Source organism: Poecilia formosa, unplaced genomic scaffold (assembly GCF_000485575.1).
Source record: "Poecilia formosa unplaced genomic scaffold, Poecilia_formosa-5.1.2 Scaffold4, whole genome shotgun sequence".
NCBI classification, from domain to species: domain Eukaryota; kingdom Metazoa; phylum Chordata; class Actinopteri; order Cyprinodontiformes; family Poeciliidae; genus Poecilia; species Poecilia formosa.
In genome coordinates, this window is record NW_006799943.1 from 869,034 (window position 1) to 886,127 (window position 17,094).

The 17,094-nt window shown below is 38.5% G+C and overlaps 2 protein-coding genes and 1 long non-coding RNA gene across 5 annotated transcripts; 2 read left to right on the forward strand and 1 right to left on the reverse strand.

Moving 5' to 3' along the window:
- The first annotated feature begins 2,993 nt into the window (after positions 1 to 2,993).
- On the forward strand, positions 2,994 to 9,978 carry LOC103142542 (DNA-directed RNA polymerase III subunit RPC4-like). Of its 3 annotated transcripts, none has more exons than XM_007558671.2 (8): positions 2,994 to 3,819; positions 4,499 to 4,542; positions 4,614 to 4,768; positions 4,859 to 4,983; positions 5,699 to 5,807; positions 6,833 to 7,095; positions 7,645 to 7,797; positions 8,249 to 9,978. In XM_007558671.2, the coding sequence occupies exons 1-8, from the start codon at positions 3,637 to 3,639 to the stop codon at positions 8,378 to 8,380; spliced, it is 1,164 nt and encodes a 387-aa protein (XP_007558733.1). In that variant the 5' UTR covers positions 2,994 to 3,636; the 3' UTR covers positions 8,381 to 9,978. The 3 variants fall into 3 exon arrangements, with proteins under 3 accessions (XP_007558733.1, XP_007558715.1, XP_007558724.1); XM_007558653.2 differs by having other exon boundaries at positions 2,995 to 3,819; positions 4,496 to 4,542; XM_007558662.2 differs by having other exon boundaries at positions 2,996 to 3,819; positions 4,496 to 4,542; positions 6,836 to 7,095.
- A 62-nt stretch (positions 9,979 to 10,040) lies between these two features.
- tfam (transcription factor A, mitochondrial) lies at positions 10,041 to 16,796 on the reverse strand. The gene is made up of 7 exons (XM_007558640.2): positions 16,434 to 16,796; positions 14,807 to 14,949; positions 12,056 to 12,126; positions 11,698 to 11,847; positions 10,999 to 11,094; positions 10,599 to 10,655; positions 10,041 to 10,507 (listed from the first exon to the last, which is right to left on the reverse strand). Exons 1-7 carry the CDS (start codon positions 16,514 to 16,516, stop codon positions 10,211 to 10,213), a joined length of 897 nt encoding a protein of 298 aa, XP_007558702.1. The 5' UTR covers positions 16,517 to 16,796; the 3' UTR covers positions 10,041 to 10,210.
- On the forward strand, positions 11,843 to 14,033 carry LOC107836973 (uncharacterized). The gene is made up of 2 exons (XR_001662945.1): positions 11,843 to 11,935; positions 12,023 to 14,033. It is a non-coding gene; the product is annotated as an uncharacterized LOC107836973 (long non-coding RNA).
- Positions 16,797 to 17,094: the final 298 nt, after the last annotated feature.

The window sequence follows — 17,094 nt, forward strand, 5'->3', positions numbered from 1 at the left end:
CACAGTCTCAACAGGTTGGCCATCGAGAGAAACTGGAACCACTTTAAGTGGTGGCAAAGCGGGGTGCGTCATCACGACTTTACACAAGTGTGTCTTTACCTCCGCGGCAGAGGCTCCGCCGAACCCCTGAGACCGACTCATCGAACCCCTGGGGTTCGATCGAACCCAAGTTAAGAACCACTGGACTAGAATATGACATTTTTGACCTTTTGCTGATCTAACAGATCAGCAAAAGGTCAAAAATGTCTCACGATTCAAATCCAGAGATCTGCTGACTTTAGAGGAAGCAAAGTGACCTGAAATTTATGTTGTATTAAGAGCAAACTCAACAATAGCCTATGTTGTTTAAAATTTGAATTCAAGCTTCATGCCTCATATAAAAATGTTCATTCTTCCATCTAAGAAGATCACAGCTCATTTCACTTATAATTCACTTCATTCATACATACAATGTCAGTTCACAAGAAATGGCACATAAAATCTCACCTACACCCTGAAAAGTACAGGTGCAATGTTGACAAAGAAAACTTATATCACATCAGCAAATGTGCCACCAGGCAGCTGTGGTAGAAACCTGTTTATTTGCATTCAGTTTGGTTGGATCCCAGACACATGTAAACACTGTAAAGGTTCTCTTACAGTGTTTGAATATACAAAATACTCTGATCCAATTCTTGCTCTTGGCAGTTAACAGAAATCAAGCAAATTAATTAATTTTTCCTCTTAATCCATGTCTTTTACCGTAAAACATATTGCGCCTGCTCACTCAATCTTCAGCATTTACTGCAAGATGTTGCATATATTCTATAAGTCTGTTATGGAGGGAGCCGTGTTATCTGGCATCATCTGTTGGGGAAGCAGCATGAGAGCCCTGAACTTAGAAAGCTGAAGAAACTGACAGATTCTGATCTGGAATCTCTAGAGATGATCTTGCAAAGAAGAATTCTTAAAATAAAGAATATAAAGGGCAATGACTGTTATTCAACAACATGTTGACAGTCAGAGGCTTCTTCAGGTCTATGTTAATACAAACAGCTAAAGGAGATCAGCCATCAGCATCTTCAACAACTCTTTAAAAAGCTTGAGTAATATAAGCTAAAGTATATGAAGTATTTTTGAATTTAACTGAATTCCACACTGTTTTGTGTTCGAACACTTGCTGCACCATTCTTCCAAGGGAAGAAATTAATTAAATCTTAGCAGAACAAATGTTTTCCCATTCATGTTTATTAAAGAAAAGCTTACGATAAAACATGGCATTGTAATTGTTGCAGTCTAATGAATTATTTTCTGACCATTAAACTTGAATGCCCAACCTAACCCGCTCCCTGTGCTCAACTGCTCGTAGTCCATTTGTTTTAGATTGATGTCATCTTGTGAAAAAAAAAGAAAATATATACAAAGTCAGCTACGCAAAGCATTCTGTGCTCATATCACAAAAGACCAGACTTTATTTATGAAGCAACATTGCGTTTATTTAAGATGGAAATGTGGCTCTTGATGTGGGGTTTGTTTGAATATCTCTGAAAATGAATTTCAAGAACACATTTGCAGATCATTATACACAAAGGGCTTTCAGTCTAGAATATATTTATGATGGTTAGAAGTAGTAAGGAATGAGCTGAAGGAACAGACTTAAAATGAGCCATCTGTGGCAAGAGTGACAAAGTTCAAATAGCAAATGAAGAGATTTATTAAAGATATTACATGTTTTTAGTGCCATAGATAAAGTAAAAGAAGTAGACAAGAAGAGATACAACACTGAAAGTGGGACATATTGGACTGAGTAAGTTATTGTTAATACTTGGAAACAATTAAAATAAAAAATACCATCCATGTATAGAAGATGAAGGCAATATTAAGATGACAGGAATGATGATTTAAAAATAAAATATTGAAAAGAACAATGGGTCATGGATATGTGCAAACATATCTAATGCACATGAGAAGAAGGAAGGTCCTGCTGTGCTAGAGCAAATGTTTTATCAGGTTTTCGACTACTCATTTTGTTCAGCTGAATTAACTGTTGATGAAAAAAATGTAATCTTAGTTTCATTTTTGTTCCATATTTAATATGAATAAATATAAAGACACAAAAGAAATTAATTGTGGCCATGTTGACAGGAATATACCATGACATAGCTTTGTGTGTCCAGAAACACTCATCAGGCAGGCTACCACTATGTGACGGAAAAACAACTTTGTGAACAAATGACCTATTGCTGTTTATTAAAGCCTCATTTAGAATTAAAGGTAAATACAATGTTATGAGCCTGGTGAGCATGTGACCATCAGCGGCCAGTTCCTGTGATTCCAAGTTGTTCATGTCCCATATCTGTCTGTACTTATGTTAACTATGCAATAACACTGCCATCATACATGTTATTGCTGTTTACTTAGATACTTTTATACAACCTATTCCCTAGTTACAAGAGAAGTCTGTAGGGATATAGTTATTCTGATGACTGTTAACAGAAAACATGCATTTATATGGACTTTAAGGAAAACAGTTTAGACATCAATCGTATTTAATAACCCTTCTTTCTGTAGGTGTTTAAAATCCTTCACATTCTTTAGATAACACGATATTTTCAGTCCCACTTCTATCAGTTTGTTACATCCTCTGCCTGAAGAGGTGCAGGAAAAACAGCGCCCCCTAGAGGCACAATATACAATAGTCCCAGAATTAGGCTCCTGCTTTTACAATGATGAAAATATGATTGCTATTTTAGTTTCTCTGAACCAAATTATTTTCAGTTTTTAATATTTTAAACATGAAATGAAAACGAAACCAAACAGCAAATTTTCATCACCTGTTTTAGCCACACATATTCATATTTGAATTTCACAATTTGTATTTTAAGACAAAAAATAAATGATTACCTTTTTTTGGTTTATTTTGTCATTTCTGGTTTCTGATGGGAAAAATCACCAAAATGTACACAGAGCATCGTCCTACAAACTGTAAAATTATCCTTTATCAGACGGTGGCGGTTATGTACAACATGTCTGCCACCGCCAGAACAAGAAGTAGTAGAAGAAGAAAGCTACAAAGAAGAAGAAGCCGTTTACCGCTGTGTGCTGTTTTGAACGGTCAGTAAAAACAACAGTCAGAAGAATCAACTCTGGAAAGAAAAGATCGACGCCATTTCAAAGCCAGGGACAAAAGCAAATAGAAAGTATTTTCTTTATTTTGTATGCTTCCTTCCTGCAATCGAAGCCTCTTGAAAACCACCATTTTAAACCAAACATAACTATTCATTTTTCTGGAAAAATAAAGACAGAAGCTAAAATACAGATGCTAATGCTGTTCTGGAAATTTTTGGCTTAGCATATTGATGTAAAAGCTGGATCTGATGCCAATACATTCATTTCCGGGACGCAAAGGGATTTTATTTTTGTTTGTTTGGTTGGTTGTTTTTCTTTCTTTTTTCTTTTTTTGCATCATTTATTAAAGCAAGATAAGACAAGAAGGTAATATGGAGGACGGGGTTTGTTTGGATTCGCCTTTACAAAACTGTCAGTGTTATTATGTGTTTATACACTGAGTGAATACAGTACTGTTACTAGAAAGAAACCTGAGGTGCCGTCATATTAAAGTCAGACCTGAAGGAGAGAAGCAAACTGCTTCTAGAAATGAGCGACTCGGGGAATGCAGCCAGCGTCCCGAGCTGCTCCGGCTTTAGAAGCGGGCCAGAGCGAACTGGAAGCGCCGAGCAGAGCCGAGTCTGGAGCCTGAGCTCCTCCAGTCAGCGGGGGAGGCTGCCATCGCTCAGAACCAGGGACCTGACGCTAGGGGGAGCCTTCAGGAAGACAAAGGTAGGGACCGCTTTTTAGACAGTTTGCTGAAATGATGTTCACACTAATAATGTCAAGCAATAATAATTTAATTATTAATTGTAACGTAAGAATTATGATAACATCTAATAAAGCCAATCATGTTAAATCTTTTAAGAGCTGCTCATTAAGGTTGTTTTTGTTCATTATATTTTCGAATTTACTAATATCCATTAATTTTCTTACACCCTGCTAACTCCAGGGACTCGAGGCGGGAATCGAACTCAGGACCTCCTTGCTGCAAGGCAACAGTGCTAGCCCTAATTTACCAATATGTTTAGCGGGAAAACAAAAAAAAAAAGCAAAAGTAGCATTTCCAATTATACTGTTAGTTTTGTTTTATGATTTAACATCAATAACTGAAATATATCCTGAATATGATAAATCAAAAAGTTTTATCAATATAAGCAATTTTTCACAATATTTGATAAACTATAAGATAAATGGCCTCCCCTGAATGCAACTGTTGGGAAAACCTTCCACCTACATATTCACATTTCTCCCTTTTTTGTTTGTTTGTTTTTTTCACTGTACAAATCTTAGCCAAGTTATTTGTATTAGTCTAAGCTAAACTAATATGTATGCAGCATTTCCTTTTTTTGAAATAAACACAAATATTTATGATATATCCTATTTATTCTGTTTCTCTGCTCTGTAGAAGACATGGGAGCCTAATGTCCACGCTGTGAGAAAACTGAAAGATGAGTGAGTGACTGTTAGACTGTAATAAGCATGTTTTTGCAAGAGCCCCTCTTTGATCCAGCTACCTTCCCCAGGCTACAAACAGAAAACCCTGTGGCTCCTAAAAAGGAAAAGAGAGAAAGGGATGCGAAGAGAAAAGAGAGCAGAGGTGGGAGGAAAGCGAGACCTCAGGTCATCCAGTCCCACTCCATCTTTGAACAATGTCCTGGTGTCTCAAATTACAGAACAGGTGGGCCTCCTCTGTCTTCTCCTGTCGTTCTCAGTGGCACATGAGCACACTTGGACTTGACCCTGGTTGATGTCATCCTTTTCCCTGCAGGCCGGCATGGTGCCAGAGGCCTGCAGAGCTCCTCCACATCTCCTGTTTGCAGACCTGTGAAAAAAGAAGGGAAGAATTCAACGGAGGATGAAGATCATCTTCTCAGTAAATTGCAGCGAGACGACGTGAGTGATTCTTGACACAGCTTTGTATGCCCATTATTCACACATTCTCTCAAATAATTTTTCATTTTTCATGCCCTTGTGCTACATGTGGCCTAAAACAACATCTGTAACCCTGGCTTTGGAAGGGGCAGTGAAAAGCACCTGAAAGATTTCTGTTTTTTTCCCCTTTTTGTGCCACGTTTCTGATCACTAAACTAATTTTAATATCAGCCAAAAAACTGGTTATAAATTGTGATTTTATGTATTAAAGAAGAGAAGAGATCCATACCAACACGGTCCTTCTGACCATGTTGGTATGATCAGATTTTGTTTAAGTTCACCTTCCACAGAGATATGTTTATTGTCTCTCTTGCAGAATTAATAAGGCGATTTAACTATGAAGCAAAAGGAATCAGCAGTGAAATCACAATAAAACCATTTATAGCTGCTGGTTTACTGTGGAATAAATCAAGACATGACTTTGAATTAAAAAAATGTATTTCTTCATCGAAACATATTGCGTTTACTGGACTTTCAAACCAAGCTCATGTGGCCCAGTTGTAACATCCATCTGTTTTGTTGAGTCCATTGTTTTTGTTATTATTTGCAGCCATAAAAAACAGCTAAACACATAAGATTAATCGTGGTGGATTGGACACAGTAAAGGTTATCTCAGGACTCTTTAAAACCAAACAGATCCTCTGGTTCTAACTCTGAGTGTTTGCTCCTCCTACAGTTCATAGTTGATCCAGAGTTGAGGAATGATGCCCACCTGAACCCCATCGCCCTGCCTCTGTATCAGTCCAGCAGCTTCACCAGGCGTCCCAGGCCATCTGCCGCAACATGTAAGAGACCAGTCTGGGTTTCACTGCTTCCACTCGTCCATTCTGCTTCCTTTTACTTCCTGTCTTCCTGGACTTTCAGCTTTCAGGGGGTTCTCTATTAATAAATAGCAGCAGAAGCTTTGCGACTGAATTTTGTTTTCTCCAGGTTAATCAGACTCAGTTTAAAATGAAGTGTTTGCATAAACAAATTGTTAGTTTATGGGCATTCACACCAAGTTATTGTAGCTTTTTATAGCTTTCATATTTTAATGAATTACTTTGTTTTTCATTTGAATTAAATAGAATATCATGTCCTTAAAGCTCCAGTATGTAGCTTTTATAAACAATATGATTTTTACATATTTCTTCAAACTGTCACCATGTCCACCATGTCATGACAGTTTAATATGAGAGATAATCTCTGGAAAAAAAATCCAGCTCCTCTGCCTTCTCCCAGTGTTAACTGCACAAATGCAGTTAGCATTGGCCAGAAAACAACCAATCAGAGCCTGGAGGGTCTTAGCGCTGTCAGTCATGCTTGTGTACACACTGCTCAGTGTACTATTGGGAGAGGAACAACTTATCTTCCCAAGAAAACTGCTTATCCACCATCATCAGTGTCCATGCTAACTAGCATTAACATCAAGCTCCGCTGTGGGGAATTAGCTGTAGCTTAGCAGAGACCAAGGGGGAGGGCGTGGGCAACTCATACACAGGCATGATTGATCTCTCCACCTGGTTCTGATTGGTTGTTTCTGACAGAGTGGTGTATTTCTGCAGATGGCAGTAGGACCACAGGGAGGGAGAGGAGCTCAATGTTTTCAGATTATCTGTCTCATATTTTGTCTGAACATGATGACAGCTTTAACAAATATGTAAAAAAAAAAAACATAGTTTATAAATGTTACATGTTACATATAGTTTATAAATGTTATGCTCTAAAGAAGTTCTGTTGTTAAGAATGTAAAGTTTTGTGTTGTGAGAAGAAGACCAGGTTGTGTTATAAAACGTGATTCTAAAGCTTCCTCTCCTTACCTGCTGCTCAGCAGGTCAAGACGACCTCCTGGTCTTAACAGCGCCACCCTGTGGTGCTGATGGAAAAGCAGCCCTCTTGACTGACTGGCAGAAATCTGAGCAGTTGTCTCTGGTAAAAATGCTGCAGGAACTCAGTGTTTCAGGAGGAGAAGAGCTGTTCTTCATGCAGTTTCCAGACTGTCTTCCTGGCAGACACTCTGCACCGAAAGCAGACCTTCATCATGGAGGAGCGACAGAGAAACCTTCAAAGACAGACACAAAGTCAGCACAGCAAGTGAGTGAAGACTGCACTTGATGCCATGATGCTTTCCAATAAGGCTTACGCATCAGACTTGATTAGCTAAAAACATGAACCTGATCAGCTGGTTCAAATGACAGTTTTCACACTCTTTCAGATTTTCATTTTATTATTACAACTTTATTGCACAATGGTTTTAACTGATTTCCCCCTGAAAGATCTGCACTCACATAACAGCAAAGTAAAAATGTTTTGTAGAAATTTGTTTAAGTTTGTTAAAAAAACAAAAAACGAAGGGCTCTACCTAGATCAAATTGTCCTCACAACATGAGAGACAAGGAAGCAGACTACTGATAGGACACCAGGTTACCATGACTACACTGAAGGAGTTCTCCTCTTATCTCTTTCCGGTATTTTGAATTTCACTCTGCCATAAATTCATAATAAATGTTTTATTTTAAATTGACTTTAAAGAACAGAGATGTTTGTAAAACCCTGTAATTCAAAAATGGAAATAAAATATGCAGAAACCTGAAAGGTGGTAGCCATGACACCTGGTCCGCTCATATTCCCGACTTTCTCCAGGAATCCGGGAACATGGATGGCTCCCTTGTCCTCTCAGAATTCCCTGAGGGATTTTTGGGCAAGCTACAAATCAGGAAGTCGGGAAAGGTGGAGCTAAAGCTGGGTGACATCATCCTGGATGTGTCAGAAGGAGCTGCTTTTTCCTTCCTGCAGGTCAGTGTTCCTGTTCCTAATGGATGCCGGATGCCAAAATTATTCCAATATGTCGGATCCACTGTCATGGCAACAGTGTTAATTATTAAAGCACATTTGAATTTAGTTTTAGTGTCGGTCTTTGGACTAAAAGATCACTTTATTTTGTGTCCAATTAAATCATATATAGTCATTTTGAGTCTAGGTTTAGTTGGCTAAATTGAAATGTATTTCTTATGAGATGTTGTTGCTCCTCGCTCTGCAAAATGTTTACATTGTCATCAAAATGTAAAATGTTTCCACGCCTTTCCTTCTGTTTGCCCCGACATTTTAATATGAAATATTCTAATTATTTCAGGAATATTCGGAGTGTTTTCCAGACCAGGCTTCTTCTCATTGCTGAAGCTTCCTGTGCTCCAGCTTCCATCCCCATTACCTCTGACAGGAATGCTGCTTCTTTTTTATCTTTCAGCAACTGGTGTCGGTCCGTTTGTCCGGTGGGAGAACTGGGAACATGATGGTGCTGGGAAACGTCCATCACAAGCTGGTTTTGTCTCCTGACTTCCAGTCCTTGTTGAGGCAGGTGGCTGCACAGCAGCCATGAGGCTCATGTCTGCAAACTGTGAATAGATGGACTATTGGACTAATATTACAGTTCAACATTTGTTACTGAAAAAACATTGTTTTTATTAAGATGACTTATTTTTCTACTTTGACTGTGAGAAACTTTTAAACCTATTAAATCTAAAAAATCTTTGATGTTTTTGAGGCTAATAAACGAGATTCATTCCAAGCTTGAGGTGAGGTCTGAATATTCCCTCTAACAGTTAGTTCCACCACTTTCACCAGGGGTGTCAGACTCATTTTTATTTTGAGCCAAATCAAATCAAGCTTTCAAATATCTACAAAGTGGCAGAATGTATTCATAAAACAAACCATTTTAACTGCTAAAATTGTAACAAGCAGATGCATTCTATGAGCACTTAAAATTAAATAACATTGAACCATCTTCTCATATTGATGTAATTTGGTATTTCTCAAAGAAAATCAGCCTAAAGTGATCAAATATTTAAGCCCACAACTGTTATCTTTAGAGCTGCATTGTGTAACTTTAAAAAAATATATATTTTTGACATATTTGTTGACCATGTTATGACAATATTATATAATCTGTGAATAGCTAAATCTCCTCTGCCTTCTCTGTGCTGTTACTGCAGTCAGAAGAAATGCACCGCTGCTGACCAAAAGCAACCAATCAGAGCCAGGAGGCGGGTCTTAGCGCTGTCAATCAACTTTGCGTACTCCCTGTTCAATATGCTAATGGTGAAGAAACAATTTACTGCTACAGGAAATCTATGCATCTGCCATCATCGGTGGCCATGCTAACTAGCCTTAGCATTCACAGCAGGCTCTCCTATCAGGAAGAAGCTGTACCATACCAGTGGGGGAGGGTACAAAAGAGTGATTGACAGCACTAAGACCCGCCTCTTTGTCCTAATTGGTTGTTTCTAGTTAGCACTGGGAGAAGGCAGAGGAGCTTGATTGTAGACAGATTATCTGCCTCATAGCATACTGTCACAGGTTTCAACAATGAAAAGATATACTTTCAAGTTCTGTTATGGTGGGCCAGATTTGTCTCCTGGACCTTGAGTTTGACACATACGAGATGCACCATGCTGGCTTCGGGTTGGACACCCTCTTTGCCTCCAGACCAGTCCTAGTTCTTTACAGTATTTATTCAACAAGATGTCAGGAACATTCCCCAGAGATTTTGGTGTCAATTGGCCCATCATTATAAATACCTTAAGTTATTGTGACTAATTATTAAATTCATCGCTAAAGAGAACAAATACCATCATAAAAATTTTCATGCAGTCTTTACATAACATCCATATTACTGCCTTCAGGTGCAGCAACAAATGTAGAAAGCAGCCAGGATCCACCATCTCTAGCTGAAAACTTTTTTAGAAAAAACAATGGACACTGTTGGTTTTCATTTTCTTTTTGTAACAAATACAGAATATCTTATCAAGGGTCAGTCTTTCCAGTAATACTATAATTCAGAGGACTATAATTCAGAGGACTTGTTTTTGGACGGAGACAATCGATGCAGACTGAAGAGACAACAGTCTGAAAAAAAACAAACAAAAAAACCTTCCAATCTTACTATCAGCACAGATGTTCATTTGAAGGAGAAAACACTGTAAATAAAACTCGACATGATTCAGACTGAGCTGCGACAGAAATAATGAACTCACATTATGTAAAAATAGACCTATGAAAGTAGAGGTTTATTTGTTAGAATATGTAAAAGAAGAATATGAGGCGATAAGAGTCAGTTCTAACGTGATGTGGTCAAACTAAAAAAAAAGAAAAAAGAAATGAAGCAAAACAAAAAGGTGAGCTAGTTTCAGTCGTCTGGACTCACTTCTAATCACATCTTAGGCTTTCTTGGAGAGTCTTTTTGGACAGTTTTAGCTGAAGCACTCGGTTTCGCCTTACTGGATGTTTTTGACTTCTGCTTTTTGCCAACAAAAAACAGAGTGGCCTTCTTCACCGATTTAGCTGCAGTCTTCTTTGTTGCTTTCCTCACAGCAGCAGTTTTTTTCTTTTTGCTCTGGGTCTGTCCCCGGACTAGATCTTCACGTCCGATATCAATCATGTGTTCCTCCCAGGACTTGATCTCGTTCTTATAGCGGATCTTGTCGTCTTCAGCCAGCTGGATGTAGACCTGAGGCGTAAAAGAAGGATCAGCAGAACGTCTCGATGCACTCGACAGGTGAACAAACCAAAGAAAAATATAAATCATGGAGGAACCAAACCTGTTTCTGATGGCTGAACAGATTCCTCCAATCATCCAACAGCGACTTCAACTTGGCCTGAAACATTCGCAACAAGATATTTTTAGTAAATTTCACAGGTGTTCACAGTTTAGATTCTTCACTGTAAAGTAGTTAAGGTGGGATTTCATTGTCTTGGTACACCGTGTCACACACTGGTACACATAAGCCAGTTGTCAGTCATGCAGACTGCTTCTATACACATTGGGTTGTTCTCAGGAGCTCAGTAAACTCCAGCAGTACAATGACAGGATGATTAATCATTGGACTTAACCTGAGCATCAGGTTTGTGATTAAAGTTCCTCTTTACTAAATTCCCTGGTCAGCTGTTAGTGATGTAACAAAGTGGAAGAGAATGAGGATCACAGTGTGGTCGTCCCACCTGGGTGGTGGTTCCTCTGGCCTCCTGGAAATGTTCCGACATGTAGATGTTGAAAGGAGTTCGACACTGTTTGGGTTTCCCAAGGACGTTCAACTCCTGAAACACACATACATGCGTGCACGCACACGCACGCAAACACACACACAGACACACACACACACACACACTTATTTGTATGTAATTATTATTGAACAGCTTTATGCAGTAATAATAAAATGACTTTGAGCCAAAACTCAATTACATCACAGTTCCACACACAGCTGAATTTTAATATTAACTGTGTGTGAGTGATTACAGGATTTTTTATATATATATTACAGCAGTCATAAACATATAATACTATGTCGAACAAAGTTTGAAAAAAAAAATGACTTATGCTATTTTTTTAGGAAGGTGACAATATGTTTTTGTTATGGCTCAATCAACAAAAAATGAACATTGTCAGCAGTATCTTTCATTTCCTGAAGTGAATTTGAAGGACAGGAAGACAGGAGAACACAAAAAAAGAATGGAGTGAGGGAGAAGTAGGGAAGACAGGACACAAAGAAGGAAGGATGAAAGGAAGACATTGGAGGTGGAATTAAAGTCTGAAAGTAGCTGTTTTGTTTTTCCACACTTATCCTGAGACGTAATTCCAGACCTTTCCTCCAGGCTGCATAGGAAGAACCCTGCATGCCAACCAGATAATCATCTTCTCACCCTCTTCTTCCTGATGGCCTTCCGTTTAGCCATCCTCTGCCTCTTCTCCAGAACCTGCTGCTGGAGCTCAGCCGGGCTCAGCTGGGCCTGGTACTTCTGGAGGTCCACCTTGAACTGCTTCATAGCCTGGACCGAGGCCTGCTGGAACGGCTGGAGGAGAGACAATGGACTTAGTCCACAGCTGGGTCTGCTCAGTCAGGAAGCTGACATGATGATTACCACACGGAGGCAACAGCAGGTAAAATGTCAGACTCATTCTACACATGAGAATGAGTCTGACATAAACACACAATAGGACGGAAGAGTTTGGTTTTTATTTCAGGAGGACTCCAACAAATCCTAATGGAGGTAGTAGTACCTCTTTCTGCTCTGGGCTCATCATCCTCCACTGCTGGGCGATCTTCCTGACTACATCCACCAGCTTGATTTCTGAAGGGGAACCAATGAAAGGCAGACTGATTAGAATCACATGATCTGTCTCATGCTCTTTTCTTCCTCTCAAGGTCTGCACATTGATCCAGGGTCAAGAATAAGGTGCTTGTGTTTGCCATATTATTGCTAAATTTCGCAAAAGCTAAATAAATGATGATTTGGAAACATTTTCTACCTCTTTTGTTTCCTCATCATTCCATGTCAGCTTTGGCATCTCAGTCATTAAATATCACATCCGTATTTTTAACAATGTTCCACTATGGAATATTTAAGCTTTTAATATGATAAGCTCCCAGCAGCTGCAATGTAAAACCACAATATGTGCAAAAGATTTTAAACATTAATTGCACATCTGATCAGGGGTCATGTTAACTGAATATTTTTCATCTTGGAATGTTTTTCTAAACTATGATGGGAAAATCAGAAGGTTGTCTGCTATTTTCACTCACACCTGACCGCTTGGTGCAGACAGATTCAATTTTACACAATTGAAAATCCAAAATTCCCCACATGAGCATCATCTCTGACCTGGACTAAATCTGCATCTTGTTCAGACTTCTGATCAAGAGAAATATGACCTGATTTCAAAACTTTGCCCAAAGTAGAACTTGTAATTTCAGTCTTCAGTTCAGCAGCAGATCAACATCCAAACCCTGAGGTTGGGAACTTGAGGAAGTCGCGAGACAGTTCGTTCAGACAGAATCGTTCATAACCCAGGTGTGATTAGAGTGCAATCGTTTCATTTCATGGTTCACTCTGTTCATCACCACTCTGTGGTTTTTGTCAGTGAGGATAAAAAGTTGCATGTCTTCATCTGCTTGATGTGTGATGACACGATGCAGAGTCTCTGTTCAGCTTGTTCAATAATGATTAAACCAAATAAAAATGAAATCCAACTGAATATGTTATTATCATTTTAGGAATTCATGGGTAAAAATAGATTATGTGACCCTGTCAGTCAACCTCTGCTCCTAATACCTTGACTTCTGTCTTGCAATATTACATTGACCGTAATCTGACAGAACTGTCCCTGGATTTAATGACGGCCTTTCTGTTTGTTTTCTAGCTGCTTAGCAGGGACTGTTAGTCTGCTTCATATCCTTATAGTTATAGCCATTCATTCAATAAATAATGTATGAAGGACTTTTTTGTAATAATTAACTGAGAAGAACCAGATACAGACTTTAATCCATTACAGGTTAGAAATAATCACCTTCTTTTTTATTTTCTCTAAATATCATGATTTTTAATAATTATGTAAATGTTGAGTTTCTGAATCAGGAACTGAGTGTGATTGTTCTTCATTGTGACCTGACTAATCTTTTAGACGTCTCTAACGTGGTTCACAGCGTTGGTGAGAATCCTTCATATTCAAAGTCAGTTTAGTTTTAATCTAAGCAAACATCTTCAGATTAATCCCAACAGAATAAAAAATGTAGTAATCTTACAGCTGGAACAGTATTTATTTGAATAAATGTTGATGTCCTGTAACAGCTGGACATTCAAAAATCACACAGACACATTGGTTCAGATCTGCAGCATCTGCCATTACAAGTTCAGAGCTGTGATAACACTGGATTAACAGCTCATCTAATCCTCCCAGCAAAGACTTATTAAACCCGGCTCGAGAAAAGATTAGCAGAAGAGGCTGCTGCTGGCCAGCCGAGTTACTAGGATACAGTAAACATACTCTACTGTACACGCTCTTTTTAATGGAATATTATGGATCTGACTAAGTGGATTTCTGATTTGTTCTGATGAAATGTTAAGCTTTCTTCTTATTCAGCATATACTCTCCTTCTTCCAGTAGAGGGCAAGTTGTCAGAGTTTGTAACATAGCTCAGCTGGGTCTGGAAGTGTCCAGTTAAAGCCACAGTGACCGTGAAGAGTAAAATAAAAAAAAACGCTGGAAATTAGGAATGGACTGATTGCAGTTTTCAAGCCGATCATTGATCTATAAAAACTTCACCTCATCAACTCAAAGCCACTGGCATTCTTTGTTTTTCTCACTCTCTGTGTCGGCTGTGCTGCACACAGACTTGTTGCCATAGCAACTGACTGACAACAAAGGCTCTGTTGTATGAGTATTCAACACAAACATTTCCCACACAGAGAACAGGACATTCAGTCCGTTGCAGTATCGTGTTTTCAGGCTTGATGTTTATTTTACGATTATTAATAAGTGACTGTCTGTACACAGCAGTGGTTGATTAGCTCATTTAAACTCCTGCTCACTGATGATTTCAGAATCGGTGTGTGTGTGTGTGTCGCCTTTTTTTGTTTTTTAGCTGAACTGAAACACACCACAAACACACTCCAGCACTGCGCACAGGCACCAAATTTCTGGATGTAAACAAAATCTATCATGTCAGGTTGGTAAAATGTCCGCTAATAATTTTTCGTAATTTTTTTTTCTTCATATCACAAAGATCAAACTCAAGAGCTCTGGCGCCCCCCAATGAGAGACACGCTCCACACCTTGAAATGACCTGCAAGATAATATAGATAGTGGCTGATTTTCAGACCTTTGTGATTTTCAGACCTTTGTGGAAGAAGATAATATCAGGCTGGGGTTTTTACACGCTAGTATCGACCAATCGCCCAAAAATAAGAAAATCAGGGCCAATCAATTGCCATGTTGACATTTTCCTCTTAAAAGGTCAGAGCTGCTGGTTACCTGGGTTTTCACTGATCACGACTGGTTTCTGCTGGAGAACGTATCTCATGTATCCGTTTAGAGGTCTCTTTGGTGGGCCGCTGGTCTGCGAGGTCAGATATTTCACTGGGTTGATATTTGCACTGCACACGATACTGGTGCATCTGAAAACAGCGACAGACATTAATTCACATTTTACACATCAGGCTGCTGCCCCCTCATTCTGTCACAAACATTTCAAGAAACAACCAGCAGTTTCCGTCAGAAATGTCCCTCCAATAACCATAAGCATGAATGGGGATAAATCTGGCCTTCAATGGCTTTCAGAAAGACCTTTCATCTTCTTTGACCGAATTAATAAAATATTTGTTTGACACCAGATCTGTGAAGGAGAACTGCATATTTACAAAGGTTGAGAAGAACCTTTGGAGCTTTTTCCCAAAACAGCAGATTTCAACATCACCACTGAAAACCACAGTAGGTTCACTGTGTCACCACTTCATGGTGGTCTGGAACAGAGATGTCTGCAGCATGTGGTTCTGACAAACCCCTCCCCACAGCATGATACTGCCACCTCTGTACTTCAGTAAGAACAAGGGCTGCGCAATATTAGAAAATCTAGCGACAACACTGTTAAATATTATTAATGACATCAGTTGAGACATTTGCCTATTTCCCTCACAGGTTCAATGTTAGATTAGCATGAAATATGAAAGTTCATAATACTTGGAATATATTCGTTTGCAATTATTGATATCCATATAGTCATTTGCACTATAAATATTGCATTGCATAATCATATATCTGCAGCATATTGTGCTGTAGCCTCAGATAGGATAGTGTTTTCAGGCAAAAATAATACAGCCACAAAATATTGTGAAATAATCTATCAGAAGCTTACAAAGCCATGACATCATCATCTGGGCTTTCCAAATGGTTTAGGAATGCAGTAGTCTTAGAAAAAAATGAGAAAAGATTTTATATATATATATATATATATATATATATATATATAGTTATTTTATATTAAAAATATATTTTTTATATAAAATAACTTTATATAACTATATCTTATATAACTTTAAAAAAATAATTATTTCTGGCATTTAGCAAATCGAAATCACTTTTGATTGACCTAAAACAGGATAAGTTTGATCTGACTTTATGTAAGAAAATGTATGTTTTTTTTAAATTCACTGTTTACAACCGCGTGTTTGAGCCAGTACGCAGAGTTTTTAACCTGTATAGGTTAGAAAAAAAATCCAAGGAAAATTGACAACTCTGCATATTTTTGAAAAACAGTTTGTTAATTTTCTTTTGGAAAAGAGCAGGATGTCTATGATGAATGGATCTGAACTTCTGACCCTGAAAGCCGCTTCCTCCTTTTCAAAACCTTAACAATAAACCCTTTAAGATGCAGTAGTTTAACACAGAACTATCACTAGATTATAAATATGTATCATGATACATATTTATATATATGTCATGACATTCTGTCAAGACGGTGCATCAAAAGTGATTAAAACTAAAAGCTGCAGCAGACGTTTAAACTTTTGCAAATACGTTATAATCTAAAAACTGAAGGTAAACACTGTATTGTTATAGCTAAGCACAAACATCAGTCTAACAGAAACATGCTGTTCGCTACCTTGCAGGCGTGTTTGTGTAGAATGCACTGAATGACCTAGCCATGAGGCTAACGGTGGCCGTCAGTAGGTTATATGGAGCCATGTCGGTGTTCCAACACCTAGCAGGATGTTCAATAGAAATGGAGAAACGGGTGAACAGTTCAAGGACACTGCAATATGGCTACATCCATGCATTAGTCTACTTTCATACGCAACAGTGTATCTTCCGTTTCCCTATCAACTAATATCAGCGCGCTCTCACTGTGACCCAGTGCATTGTGGGTAATACTTCTGATGCTGTTGTCTTTTTCCTGTCCCTCGAGCGCCATCCAATGGACTGAAGGAAGAAGCAGAAGTGACTTTAAATCGACGCGCGCTCTTTCTTGCAGTCAGCTGGTATTCAGCAGGCATTGGGTGGCAGGCGGCGTACATCCAGGATAGGGAGCTGTCTATCATAGAAGTTTTTATTATTTATAATTCTTATAAATCTAATACTTTATGCATACAAATATGGAAATGAATGTAGAACTGAGTCGCTACCTCAGTTCTACACGTGATATTCATGTCTATGAGTGCTGCATATCACACTAGTTCTTAAATATAATATAATAGAATTCAAAATTCAAATTCAGTTCATTTGAATTGTCCATTTAAAAAATTAACGTCAAAACAAGACTGTTT

Bases quoted from the DNA above. Each gene is read 5' to 3' on its own strand.
- LOC103142542 (XM_007558653.2), top strand. From the start codon at position 3,637: ATGAGCGACTCGGGGAATGCAGCCAGCGTCCCGAGCTGCTCCGGCTTT. The intron at 4,984-5,698 runs GTGAGTGATTCT...CTCCTCCTACAG, and splicing joins GTAAATTGCAGCGAGACGAC to TTCATAGTTGATCCAGAGTT. The intron at 5,808-6,832 runs GTAAGAGACCAG...CCTGCTGCTCAG, and splicing joins CAGGCCATCTGCCGCAACAT to CAGGTCAAGACGACCTCCTG.
- tfam (XM_007558640.2), bottom strand. From the start codon at position 16,516: ATGGCTCCATATAACCTACTGACGGCCACCGTTAGCCTCATGGCTAGG. The intron at 11,095-11,697 runs GTGAGAAGATGA...TGTGTGTTTCAG, and splicing joins AGGCCATCAGGAAGAAGAGG to GAGTTGAACGTCCTTGGGAA. The intron at 10,656-10,998 runs GTGGGACGACCA...CGAATGTTTCAG, and splicing joins CCAGAGGAACCACCACCCAG to GCCAAGTTGAAGTCGCTGTT.